Genomic DNA, 13,240 nt, shown 5'->3' with positions numbered 1-13,240 from the left:
GGTCATAGTATGACTGAGGGAGAATATTGAATCCAAGAGCAGAGAGACTACACGACAAATAGATAAATACATGCAGAGATGGACCTTCAGGGTGCAGGAAAAGGGCAGCTGTCCCCAAAAATATAAGATATTGTATGATTTTGGCATAATGGCATAGCTTTAATTTCAACTTAGAAATATAGAGTGGATGTTAGATGGCAAATTGCTTTATTCGTTGTGTAGCGCATAGATTCTTTGGTCAAGCTTAAAATGGTTATACTAGATTCCAACCCAACGGATTCTCAGAAAGGCAAACCAAATTTTGCTGAAAGAGACCTGACACAATATTTTGGCTTATCTTCTTTTTTATTTGAACTAAGGCAAGCCAAGCTTAACTTGACCATTACTAGGCAAAAACATATGAAAACCATCGGAATCGATTGTCGGTTAAATGAACTGCAGAGTCTTCTGTTTAATTCTGTTGCATTTGCTTTTCCTTTTATTTTATTTCTAGTTGTGGCTTTCGCAAAGTATAGATCACGTCAGAGGAAGAAGCTTTCATTTATTGAATAAACGATTCTTACATGACATGCTGCCTTATCTTATTGTTAACAGGGAATGGAGGATCCATTGTCTAATGATGACTTTAATATCATGGACTTCTTGAACGATGAATTATCTGCTGCGCTTGCCGACGACTTCCAAAACTCTTCTTTTCCAGAAGGGAATCCGTCTTTCTCCAATATCTTTCCAAGCTGCAACTCCACTCCTGCATTGTGTGAACCTTCAGTGATGGAAGCTCATCCTGTTGGTTTCGAAACACCAGCCAAACAGCACAAGACTAATAATGGCTACGACTCGTCGAACATCCACAACATGCCAAATTTTGGTCAAGCTTCTTCTTCTCCAATGATTCTCACTTTTGGGAATCCAAATATGCCAGAAATAAATCCTCATCAAGTGACTCTAGGAACCTTGAACCCTGAGGATGATGCAGTGTCTGAGGTTTTGACATCCCATGGTTCATTTGCAAAACTTGATGAGGCTGCTAAAACTACCGTCCAAACAAAAGCAAAGAAACCTGGTGGTCGTGTTAGGCCACCATCACAAACCTATGATCACATAATAGCAGAAAGAAAGCGACGCGAGCAGCTCAGCCAGAGATTCATGGCTCTTTCCGCCATAGTTCCTGGCCTCAAGAAGGTGAGCAGTACCATCTATTTTCTCCAAAAACAGAAAAGAAAAGGAAAATAATCCATAACTAAGGTTTGAGAGAAAGTCATTTTTCATGTCATTGTCATGCAGCCTAATTACGGTTACCACAATAGCATCCCCATGAAATTTTATTTGACTACAACTTCATTCATATGCCAAATACGTGCCTATATTTTGCTTTCTACTTGACACACTGCTCTTTACCGAATCAAGAAAACATTATAGATAGCGGACAATGATAACCGCACTGACTTTACTTCGTACATGCATAGACATTTCACTACATAACTTACACATCAAAATCGTGACAAAGTTTTTTCTGAGAAGAACTTATAATGGTGCAGATGGATAAAAGTTCTATTCTTGGAGATGCCATCGAGTACCTAAAACATCTTCAGGAGAGAGTAAAGACACTGGAGGAGAAAGCTGCTAGGCAAACCATGGAGTCTGTGGTGCTTGTGAAGAGATCACAACTCTTACTTGAAGATGAAGGATCTTCAGATGAGGTGGCTGGCCCGAATGAGCAGCCACTGCCCGAATTTGAAGCTAAAGTGTGCGACAAGAATGTTCTTTTAAGAATACATTGCAAAAATTATAAAGGGGTGCTCATCAAAATTCTCTCTCAGATAGACAAGCTCAATCTTGCTGTAGTGAATACTTGTGTTTCCCCATTTGGGAATTTTGCTCTTGACATTACAATTATCGCAGAGGTGAGCTTCTTATATATGGGTCTAGGAACGAATTTAAAGTTCGATATCTTTTTAATCAATTTTCTTCTTATAGATTTTTCTACTATTTAATGATCCCTCGTGGTAATCTTTTCCAGGCGGAGAAAGAAGTCAACCTGACAACAAAAGAACTGGTCGATACTCTTCGATCTGTCCTCCAACAAGGCAAGCATGCCGCTTAGTCTTAAGTAAAAGATCCCAACAAACATTATGTATTAAGACTACAGTTTGCGAGTGCAAAATCCCTATATTTTATCTTATTTCATTTTCTTTTGGAGTGACGTTACTGGTAATAATGCCTCTCGTGGGGCTCGTGGGCTCAATATGTACTGATTTTGCATAATATATGGTGCTCGTTGTATATGTTTTCTTTAATAATGATTATTCTTCATTCCTAGGGCCCATTGATCTGAAAATGCCCTGGACTACCAGTACCTTATTTTTCTTCTCACAGTTCAACTTTAATTGCTTTGAGAATTCAACTCTCGTCGCTCGTACCTCATCCTTTTCCTGTTCCCATTAGAATAAAGAGATGATACACTAAAAAAGTTCAACTTCAATCATCATGTACGAAAAATATGTAACTAAACTTGGTACCTCAAGGATGATGAGCAGAAAATAACTTGGCCTCTAATGCATGATGCATTTGTACCACAGGAAGTAGGGAGAAGAAAATCAAGCGGGGAGATTAAACGCGTTGATCGTCATCTAAACATTTGAGCTTTACTAAAGAGTATGATAACATGCTACATTGAAACTTACGATAGGCTTATAAATTATGCTATGTGCATCTCACTTTGGGGGTTCAATTAGTTTAGTTCCAAACTTAAAATAAATTCCAAGGCAAAGCTGATTAGCAGCATCATAACCAACTCCTTTTTGCCAACTTTGAAAACTAAAGAACTTTGATGCGGAAGGTGCTAGGGTGAGATTTTTATATGGTTTGGGAATTTTTTGGTATGATTTCCATGTGCAACAAACGGTTCTCAATTCTCACCTTCATATACCAAGTTATAGCTAATTTCCTCAACTTGTAATGGTTCAACTTCTTTGAAATATCCAATAGCTATACGGAGTATTCACTAATATATGTACTTTTGGTCAAGGAATAAAGCCACTTTAATTTCATCATCTAAATTATGATATTAGTGCCTAAAAACCGCCTACTGCTGGAGGGTAGTTCCAAAGCTACCTTGAAAGTTTATTTTCATCTTCTAATCTGATCTCTCTGTAATTTTCAAAGTTGATTTTCATCTCGATACACAAGTGCGGCTTTTGGCTTCCTTGAGAAGAATAAAATTTTCTTGCTCTTTACTCTTAACCCTTGGCTTAATTCCTTGGGTGAATTCTAGTGGCAAGTTTAGTTAGTTTGATTGTGTTTCTTGCATTCCCTCCTATTTCCTCACTCAGTTTGTTACCAAGGCATCTTGGTAAGAAGTTTCTGGTAAGGTTCTTGCAAATGGTACGTCGATTGGCATTGGTGAAACAATAGAGCTCAGAAGAAAGTCGAACATAAATTTGTGGGGCAGATTAGATTAGAAAATTAGCATTGACCACTTATGTGTGGAAAGTTGCGGAAAAGGTTGTATTTTGTTGAAGATTGTTGCGGGTGTTGGGGACAAAGTTGTTCGTTGGAAAGGGATACTTGTGGCAAGCTGGAAACGAGGCTAAATACCTTTATTGGTGACTTTGTGCTATTTCCTTGTAGTTGCATGCGTTAGGATTATTCTAGCCAGTTTTACATAATCTAATAAAAGCTTGAATAGTTACTAAAAAGTTTTGCCATCTGGGACTTTAAGTTTAGAGAAGCTTAATTGTTATCATTACTAGTTTTGCATCATTGGAAATTTGGCAGCAAACATTAGAATTACGAATTAATTTTTCCTACGTCGACGATATGCATATTTTTTTATACATAGTGTTATATAAAATAAGATTTCAATTTAGAAGCAATGAAGTGTCATGCATCTAAACAACTGGTAAAATAAAGAATTTATACTATCAATATTGAAAAAATTAATCTAATATATAATGCTGAGGTAAGCTTCTTGTACATAGATCTAGGGACAGATTTAACTTGATCTCTTTTAATTAGTAATTTTTTTACAAAATTTTGATATAATTAATGTCCCTTGCATTCTTTCTTTTATTTTTCCCCATAATGGAGAAAGAATTAAACCTGACATTTTCGTTCTGCCCTCCAACAAGTAAAGCGGGCCGCTTTTATGCCGAATAGACAGGAAAATAAATTCGGGTCTGTTTGATTCGACATAAAAAGGTTTTCTTTGGGAAAATAATTTCAGTAGAAGTCATTTTTCAGAAAATATTTTATTTTTCCCCTAATTTTCTTGTGTTTGGTCACTGTTTTGGAAATAAATTTTCAGTAGTAATATAGCCATTACAATATATATCCACTACACTATTCTTCAGTGCCTGCAATCAATGCATCACAACCACCACAAAAACCCTCTTCCACCATCAAATGAAATGTGATCAAAGGTAAATAATAGCAAGAACATAAAAAGCAGGTGTTACAAGAATAGTTTTATAGCCAAAATTTGTTCATAAAGACCTAATAGATTTCATCATTGATTCCTATTGTCAAAGCAAAAGATGGAAATTCTATTTGATCAGCGAAACTGTCAAGCTCTCTCATGTATAATCAATTTGAAAACATCTTTACCCCTTTGTAAAAGTTTTAGAGTTGTATTCTCTCTTTTCTACTAGAAATCTTCTCTTTTTGTCCAATCCACGCTGTTTCTATAGACCTAATTCCTTTGCACTAGTCTTCCATGACTTTGGCTCATGATGATGCAGGCTAATGTGCAAGGGAAGAGGAATGCGGGTTGAATAGAGCTGTGGAGGAGACAACTAATGCGTAATGTGCTGGGGACAAGATAGAGGTAGCAAACAAGGGCCAAAGAGAGGGGGTGGTGGCTGGAAAATAACTTCAATAAGCTTATGATTGAAGTCGTTTTACATCCGCTGAAGTAAAATATATATTTTACAAGGGGAGTGATTTTCCCCGGGTTAAAATGGAACCAAACACTGGAAATTAAGGCAATTACTTTCTCGGAAGATGTTTTCGATAAAAAACAAACAGACCCTTCTTAACGTCTGTTTTTAGCAAGATTTTAGATTGGGAGGGCAAAATTCTGTAGATTTTTGCCAACATTTTTTTTTTCGTTTATTTTAAAGATTTTTGTGTGACGCTCTTCTTTTGGTGGTGGTTCATGATGGCATAAACAATTCCTCTCGCGGGTCTCGTTGGCTTTTGAATTATTATATGTATTTCTATAAATAGTAATGCTACTTTATGATGTATGATGCTGATTGACATTGATTTCTTTCTTTTGAAATATTGTCATTCCATTACTACTGCCCACATATTTGAGAATTTCGAAGCTGCCACAACCCCTTCCCTCATTTTTATATTAGAGGACCCTAACCTAAAGTTGAGAGAAAGAGTTAAAACAGGTCACAGAAGTAACTTTTCTAAGAACCAATGCAGTATGGGCAAAATGCAGTGCAGTTTTTGTCTCTAATAAGTGGCATATAATGGTCCTTTATGTTTTATCCACAAGAAAATGGGCCTGGGTTTCCAAAGTTTCTGATTCTATGCATATATATATATATATATATATATATTCGTTAATAAATTTATCATTAATAATTTTTTTTTTTTGCAGACTCAACGTCTTTTTTTGGAATTATGTGATACATTCTAATTTTAGGTGTGATGTCTAAAGATTCCTAGAAGTGATTCTTAAAGTTACTAATCAGATTTTCATTTTCTTAACGAGAAAAAAGAAAAATAGAGAGTGATTTCAATCATGTAAAAAAGAAAAACAAACAAAATAAATGAAAGAATTACGTATGTTATTTAACCAGTAAAAGTAAATCAATGAAAGAGAGATTTTATTTCCTCCATTTTTGTCCACTTTTGACCTATCATTCCCTTTCTCTGCCTATCATTTTCTTTCCCTTTTAAAAAAAGGGATAATTGCAGAAACCTCCCCTGAGATTTCTGATATTTGCATTGACCTCCCCTCTAGGTTTAGAAATTGCATTCACCTCCCCTGAACAGTAACAATTCGTTGCAGATACCTCCTTGACAGCTTTTGTAGAAGTGAGATAAGAATTTTCTTCCAATTTTGCCCTTACTTGCTTGACAATTATTATTTGCTTGACAATTGCTTAACTAATTATCTAATTAACTATTAACTAATTAACTAATTAACTAATTATCTAATTAACTAAAGCTGTTGTCTGTCCGAAACTAACAAACTATTTGCATGTTAAACTAATTAACTAATTAACCGCTTGATTAATTAACTAATTAACTAACTAACTAACTAACTATTTGCATGTTAAACTATATGCAGTACGCATTACCTATTTAAAGTATCGGCTCTTTATAGGTATTTTACTTTCAAACATTTAATTTATGATAAAAACATCAATGTTTGTAAGTAAAATTCAAAAAATATTACAGTAATATTTTTACAAAAAGGGAGAGGTATAGGGTCATAAATTAAATGTTTGAAAGTAAGAATATTGATATTACTGTAACACTTTTTGAATTTTACTTACAAACATTGATGTTTTTATCATAAATTAAATGTTTGAAAGTAAAATACCCATAAAGAGCCGATATTTTAAATAGATAATGCGTACTGCATATAGTTTAACATACAAATAGTTTGTTAATTAGTTAGTTAGTTAATTAGTTAATTAGTTTAACATGCAAATAGTTTGTTAGTTTCGAATAGATAACAGTTTTAGTTAATTAGTTAATTAGTTAATTAGATAAACAGAAATTAGTTAATTAATTAATTAGATAATTAGTTAGTTAATTAGTTAAGCAATTAATTAGTTTAACATGCAAATAGTTTGTTAGTTTCGGATAGATAACAGCTTTAGTTAATTAGTTAATTAGTTAAGCAGTTAATTAGTTAATTAATTTAACATGCAAATAGTTTGTTAGTTTCGGATAGACAACAACTTTAGTTAATTAGATAAACAAAAATTAGTTAATTAGTTAATTAATAAATTAGATAATTAGGTAGTTAATTAGTTAAGCAGTTAATTAGTTAATTAGTTTAACATGCAAGTAGTTTGTTAGTTTCAGACAGACAACAGCTTTAGTTAATTAGTTAATTAGATAATTAGTTAATTAGTTAATTAGATAAATATTAATTAGTTAATTAATTAATTAGTTAATTAGTTAATTAGTTAATAGTTAATTAGATAATTAGTTAATAGTTAATTAGTTTAACTATGCAGAAATAGTTTGATTAGTTAATAACTATTAACAATTAGATAATTAGTTAATTAGTTAATAGTTAATTAGATAATTAGTTATTAATTAATTAGATTATTAGTTATTTAGTTATTTAGTTAATTAGTTAAACTATGCAGAAATAGTTAATTTAGTGTAATTTTTATTAACAAATGTTTTGTTGGGTTTGATGAAAGTACTCATCACATTCATTTGGTAAAATTAAATCATGTCAGGGGTACTTTAGTAAATTGACCCACTTTTGCCTATTAAATTGCCTCCAACTTTTGATAGGGGAGGTCAGTGCTATTTCAAAATTGATAGGGGAGGTCAATGCTATTACTATAAAAGTCAGGGGAGGTTTCTGCAATTATCCCTTAAAAAAATGAATCAAACACAAAAAGCCAAAGGTACAAAATCCATAAATTAGACCGCACCTTAACTTGCTCGAACTAGATTGTGAGTAAATTCGCACTCATGGTTCAAGCCAATCACGTAAGACATGGGACTCCATTTGAACCACAAATTACTTCTTGGCTCTTTCGATTGTTTTCACCAACATCAAGAATAAGTTGCCCCTTTATAGGTGAATAATTGAAAGGAATTCGCGCAAATACTTTTCAAGTGTTTATAATCGGACCAAAGGGTAATGCTAGCTACAATGTACTAGTTAAGTGGATATTGCAAAGTTTCTCTTGAGAAAGCAAGTACCATTGCCATGACTACTACTATTTTGAAAATTGGATTAGACTAGTTGGTTCGATTAATGGAAGAACAAATTGATTATACTTCTAATTCGATTCAATAGTTAATTCAAAAATTCAATGAAATCAACTAAACTTGATCAAGAATCGATTGGAATGGTAAAAATGGGTAGAAACAGAGAGATTTTGAACTGAAATTCGCTAAATTTTTATCTTTGCAAATATTTCAATTTTATTAAAATTATTAATACTAGAATAAATAAAAAATTATTAAACCTTTATACCGGAGTTGAATCAATCAAACCGGTTGAATCGTGAACTGAAAGCTCCTTCAATTCCCTCTCCCATCTGATTTTAAAAACATTGATGGCTAATAGAGTAGAGTTAGATGTACTAGTGACCCCAACAAATTACTGCAATAGTTCCGCACAGGTGCTTACAAATCCTACCACAATACTGGTTGCTTCGTACGCATAATCCTCAATCACCAGCCATCCATTCCATTCGTTTCAGTTATATGCCACACCCTATTCCATTTTCAACCGCTTTCAATATGTAACTGGAATAAAGATAATGTTGAATGCAAGAGCATTGATAGTTCAAACATGGCTATTCAAACTTGTATAGTTCTTGGTAATTGAAATATATTAGCAAGTATTTGGCTACTCAAGATTCATCTAGAGCTGGCAATTATACCCAAAACCCAACAACCCACCCAACCCACCCACTAATTTAAGAGGTTGGGTTGGGTAAGTTGGGTATTGGATAAATTTTGGGTTGGGTAATAAAAACCCATATATATTTTGGGCGGTTTGGGTATTTGTGTTGGGCACCCATTACCCAACTTTTCCCTCTTTGTATGTTTTTTATGCAAGTATAACCCATCCTGTTGACACATGGAAAAAGACATTCTTGTGTACAAAAGTGTTACCACCACCCCCCGCCCCCCAAAAAAACCGGGGCAAAAAAAAAAAAGTGTTAATTTTTGGAGTAAGTTCCCTGTATTTTGGTTGGACTTTTTGATGGTTTAGTAAAGGGGTTAGCAATTATCATTTAAACGTAATTTGACCTCTGCTATTGTAGAGCAATAAACATTTCTGAGACAAGTGTTGTAAAAATTCGTTTATGGAGCGATTAAATATTGAAGTAATAGCCAAATTTTTGTTAATCCTTTCACTAAAGATTTTTATGCTAAATGTTGAAATTATAAAGATATGGTTTATTGAAAGCTAATTATTTGACAAGAGATTCTTTGTTATAATTTTTTCCGTTACACTCGTTACATTATTTAGTTGATTGACATGTGTCCCATGCAATAATAAATAAGAATTTGAGTTTTAAAATATCTCTTAGTTTGGACCAAAGCTATACCCAGTTTGAAAATCCTTACTTGTATAAAAAATAGTGAGTTCATCCAAGTAGTTTAAATAGTTAGTATGTGTGTGTATTTGTGAAAGTATATTAGTGTGTATTGTAATGTGTTTGTATGTGTAAAAATAACATATTTCAAAATAGCTTAAGAAGTGAGTATATTTTTGTGTCTATGAGTGTTTTAGTGTGTAAAATTATGTGTATCTATGTGAAAATGTGTTTATGTGTGTGAAATTTTTTTTTTTTTTTTGTATGTAAAAATGTATTTGAGAGAGTTTATGTATCAAAATCTATTAATTAATATATTGGGTCATATTTGGGTCATGGGTTTGAGATGACCCAATATGACCCAACCCAAAATTAACCCACTCTAAAGTTGGGCGGGTTGGGTGTAACCCATTTAAATGAAAATCCAACATTAACCCGCCCAAAATCCGCCCAACCCGCCCAATTGCCAAGTATAGATTCATCATGCAAAAACATCTCATTGCTGTTGTGGGCATCAAAGTGTACTTTAACACGTTGTAGCACCCGATAATATCACATGATGTCGAAGAGTACTGTCCACACGACTTGTGAGATTCATCAATCAATGACCAGAATGCAGACTTTGTCAATTCTTGCTAATCATCAGACATCAGCTAATAATGGCTTTTCTAAACACGTGGATTGACTAAGTCGTTAATCATAAGCCGTGTATTATTGTAAAGAACATCTCATGTTTTGATTTTGATTGAACATTAGGAAATAAAAGAAACAATTATTCTTTTTCTTGATTATGAAGGGAATAAAAAAAAAAAATAAGAAAACCTTTCATCATCAAATTAATGGGCCCTAATAAGTGGAATATCAACTGAAGAAAATTCCTTGACAGGATATGCTAGCAGTGCTACAATCATTTTTTGCTTTTGTACCACCTTTTTTTCTTATTATTATTATTATTGTCTGGCATACAACTATACATTAAATCATAACAAGTGTTACAATGTCTACATCAAAAGCTTCTAAAGCTACTCAAAATAGTCGATACAAATCAAAATTTGTGAAAACATCAAAAAAAAAAAAAAATCTAAACAAACCCAAAAATTTACCAAAATACTTCATAGTAATCTAAAGGGAACCAGTAACATTTTGTACATTTGTATCATCTACGTGCAATGCCAAATAGCTACACACGAAAATCAATTGAAAGCTCACGAGACCCTCGAGGAGGTAGGCCTTTTATTTATTTTTTAGTGATAGTAATTTTCATTCCTGATCATTAAAACGGGGCAAGTACTAATATGCACCATATGTTGTCAATCTCAAAGCATGGCCCGTGAACGTCGTCTGTCTTCTTCACCATCAGTCATCAACAGCTTGATTTCTTGGGGTCCATACTCTATATCAGGAATTCTTTATATAAACTTCTTATCAGGAATTCCGTACCCCATAGGATATGGAACAGTTCTCTTGGCGGTCCAACCGGGGGCTCTTAATCGGCCACCGTCCCCCGATGGAGAGCGGATCCAAGAATTTTAACTAATTCTTGTATCGTCAGGCTGAATTCTTTTTCCATCTGGAAAGATTTAATGAAATCAATACTTAGAACATATTGTAAACATTGAAAATTACTAATAGAGTATCTAAAATAAAAATTGGTGACTAGCTCTCTCGGGTGTGAGATTTGCTGGTTCAAAACTTCAAATCCCCCAGCAACAATATCTCTTTTTCAATATTTTTACCTTGCTTCTAGCATGTGGAAGTCTACCTCACGTCTGCTGCAATTCTTTATGTATAACCATGTATCATCACATTAAATATTCATGTCAACAAAATCCCAAGGGAAAAAATTTCTTTTGACTGCTAAACTCACCTCAGTAATTATGGTAATATCAAGAGCCAAATTTCCGAACGGAGCCACGCACGTGTTCATGACAGCAAGATTGTGTTTCTCTACCTCGGAAAGAATTTGAACCAGAACCCCTTTATGCTTTTCGCAGTGAATCCTGAGAAGAATGTTCCTATTGCACATTTTTGCCTCTATTTCCGGGAGTGGCTGCTCATCAGGGCCGCCCGTATCATCAGAAGATCCTTCATCTTCAACTAAAAGCTGTGATCTCTTCACAAGAACGACAGATTGCATGGTTTGTTGCGCAACTTGCTCCTCGAGCGTCTTCACTCTTTCCTGAAGATGTTTCAAGTAAATGATAGCATCTCCAAGAACAGAAGTTTTATCCATCTGCAATAAGAATAAGATCTTGGTAACCAAAACTATGTGAAGCTCCAAAAAAAAAAGCAAAATTAAGCCTAGTGGCTAAAAACAACTACTAATAGAGTAGTTGTGTATAACAGAGAGAGAGAGAGAGAGAGAGAGAGAGCAATGATAGAAGGTTATGCTGTTTCTTTATAGTAATCGCGATCCGGAAAATCAACAGCACACTTTACATTTAAATAACTTGTCGTGGGATTAATTAAATTAGCCCCCTTTGACGTGTGACATGACATCACAAAATTTGGTTGCATTAAACATTTGAAACATCACAATGATAGAAAAATTTTTGTCTGTTTATTTTCTTTATTTCAAAATTTGGATTCTTGGAAATATTACAAACCTTCTTGAGGCCGGGAACAATGGCCGATAGAGCTACAAATCCCTGGCTGAGCTGCTCGCGGCGCTTTCTTTCTGCTAAAATGTGACATGAATCTGCGATGCTGGCCTAACCCGGCCGCCTGTTTTCTTTTTCTTCCTTGCATTTTGGGCTTCCTCCTCAAGATTTACAAATGAACCATGGGATGTCAAAACCTCAGGCACGACTCTATCATCCTCTAGATTTAATGGTTGAGGATTTATTTCTGGCGTGCTTGGATTCCCAAAAGTAAGGATGATTGGCTGATTATGATGATTTGGCATGTTTTCAAGGGTGGCTGCCGAGTTACAGCGATTAGAACTCTGCTGTGGTGCTGGGATTTCAATACTGATTGGAGGAGCTTCCATGACTGAAACAGCAGACAAATTGCTTTCCGGATCTTCTCCAAGTCCAGCAGTGAAATCTTCATCAAAATAGTCCATGATATCACATTGATCATCGACAAATGGATCCTCCATTTCCTGTAGTTAAAGCGAAAGATTGAATATTCTACAAGCATTTGATAGATAATCATGATTCATAGCCCTTAAAACTCGATCAACATTTTTATTGGATCATTAGTAGGAAGTCCATTGCTTGTAAGAGTGTGTGTGTGTGTGTGTGTGGACCTAGAGATTGGTGATTATGCACTAACTGATTTCTTGGCAACATCTCAGAAATGCAAAAGAAAACAGAGGACTTAATACACTTGTTGAATTGGTATTAACCACTCTCGTTATTCCCTTCCCTATGCATTTCCTTTTTTTTTTTTTTTACTTTTTTGAGATACATGGACACATTATAATTTTACAGTATCAGAAAATCAAAGCAATGCCCAACTGGAAATTACTAATGACACTGAACTTTATTTGAGTACTTAGTCCACCAAGTAATCTAGATTAAAGGTATTTGATGAAACACTTGGACCCTTCTTGACCACATATTTGGTTCATAATTTGAGCTTAATGCTAGCTAGATCATGAAGTGTAGTAAATTATATTTATATTTAATTTATTCCTTAGCTAATAATTTGAAGCAGTAACTAAGGCAACTTATACCTACCTCCATGTTTGTCTTTTATTTTTCATATTTTTTATCCTCCACCCCCTGTATCTAATTCTCTCAGCACTTGGCTCCTAACCAGTCGTATTTGTAGAAAACTAAATGAGCGATAATTTCCTAGTTTTGCAATGTATTGAAAAAATGTTACAACAAAACTATTTGTCAAGACAACAAAATCTGTTATGCATTCTTATTTTTTCTTTTTTCTTTTTTTTGGTTTTGTTGGGCAGAAAACTTTTAGCTTGTAAGGCAAGGGAAATTCGAGCTAGTAATAAGACAAAGTGCCTAAAT

At 34.1% G+C, this 13,240-nt stretch overlaps 2 protein-coding genes across 2 annotated transcripts; one reads left to right on the top strand and one right to left on the bottom strand.

The window, feature by feature from the left end:
* Positions 1-612: 612 nt before the first annotated feature.
* LOC113763884 (transcription factor bHLH18-like) lies at positions 613-2,118 on the top strand. The gene is made up of 3 exons (XM_027307866.1): positions 613-1,182; positions 1,539-1,904; positions 2,021-2,118. The coding sequence occupies exons 1-3, from the start codon at positions 634-636 to the stop codon at positions 2,102-2,104; spliced, it is 999 nt and encodes a 332-aa protein (XP_027163667.1). The 5' UTR covers positions 613-633; the 3' UTR covers positions 2,105-2,118.
* An 8,524-nt stretch (positions 2,119-10,642) lies between these two features.
* On the bottom strand, positions 10,643-12,366 carry LOC113760238 (transcription factor bHLH18-like). Its single transcript, XM_027302799.1, has 4 exons — positions 12,048-12,366; positions 11,873-11,964; positions 11,134-11,499; positions 10,643-10,836 (listed from the first exon to the last, which is right to left on the bottom strand). Exons 1-4 carry the CDS (start codon positions 12,364-12,366, stop codon positions 10,753-10,755), a joined length of 861 nt encoding a protein of 286 aa, XP_027158600.1. The 3' UTR covers positions 10,643-10,752.
* Between the last annotated feature and the right edge of the window lie 874 nt (positions 12,367-13,240).

This window comes from Coffea eugenioides, chromosome 2 (assembly GCF_003713205.1).
Source record: "Coffea eugenioides isolate CCC68of chromosome 2, Ceug_1.0, whole genome shotgun sequence".
NCBI classification, from domain to species: domain Eukaryota; kingdom Viridiplantae; phylum Streptophyta; class Magnoliopsida; order Gentianales; family Rubiaceae; genus Coffea; species Coffea eugenioides.
This window is presented reverse-complemented; position numbering and strand designations above follow the sequence as displayed.

Bases quoted from the DNA above. Each gene is read 5' to 3' on its own strand.
- LOC113763884 (XM_027307866.1), top strand. From the start codon at position 634: ATGGACTTCTTGAACGATGAATTATCTGCTGCGCTTGCCGACGACTTC. The intron at 1,183-1,538 runs GTGAGCAGTACC...ATAATGGTGCAG, and splicing joins TAGTTCCTGGCCTCAAGAAG to ATGGATAAAAGTTCTATTCT. The intron at 1,905-2,020 runs GTGAGCTTCTTA...AATCTTTTCCAG, and splicing joins ACATTACAATTATCGCAGAG to GCGGAGAAAGAAGTCAACCT.
- LOC113760238 (XM_027302799.1), bottom strand. From the start codon at position 12,366: ATGGAGGATCCATTTGTCGATGATCAATGTGATATCATGGACTATTTT. The intron at 11,965-12,047 runs GTTCATTTGTAA...CCAGCATCGCAG, and splicing joins TGAGGTTTTGACATCCCATG to ATTCATGTCACATTTTAGCA. The intron at 11,500-11,872 runs GTTTGTAATATT...TTCTTATTGCAG, and splicing joins TTGTTCCCGGCCTCAAGAAG to ATGGATAAAACTTCTGTTCT.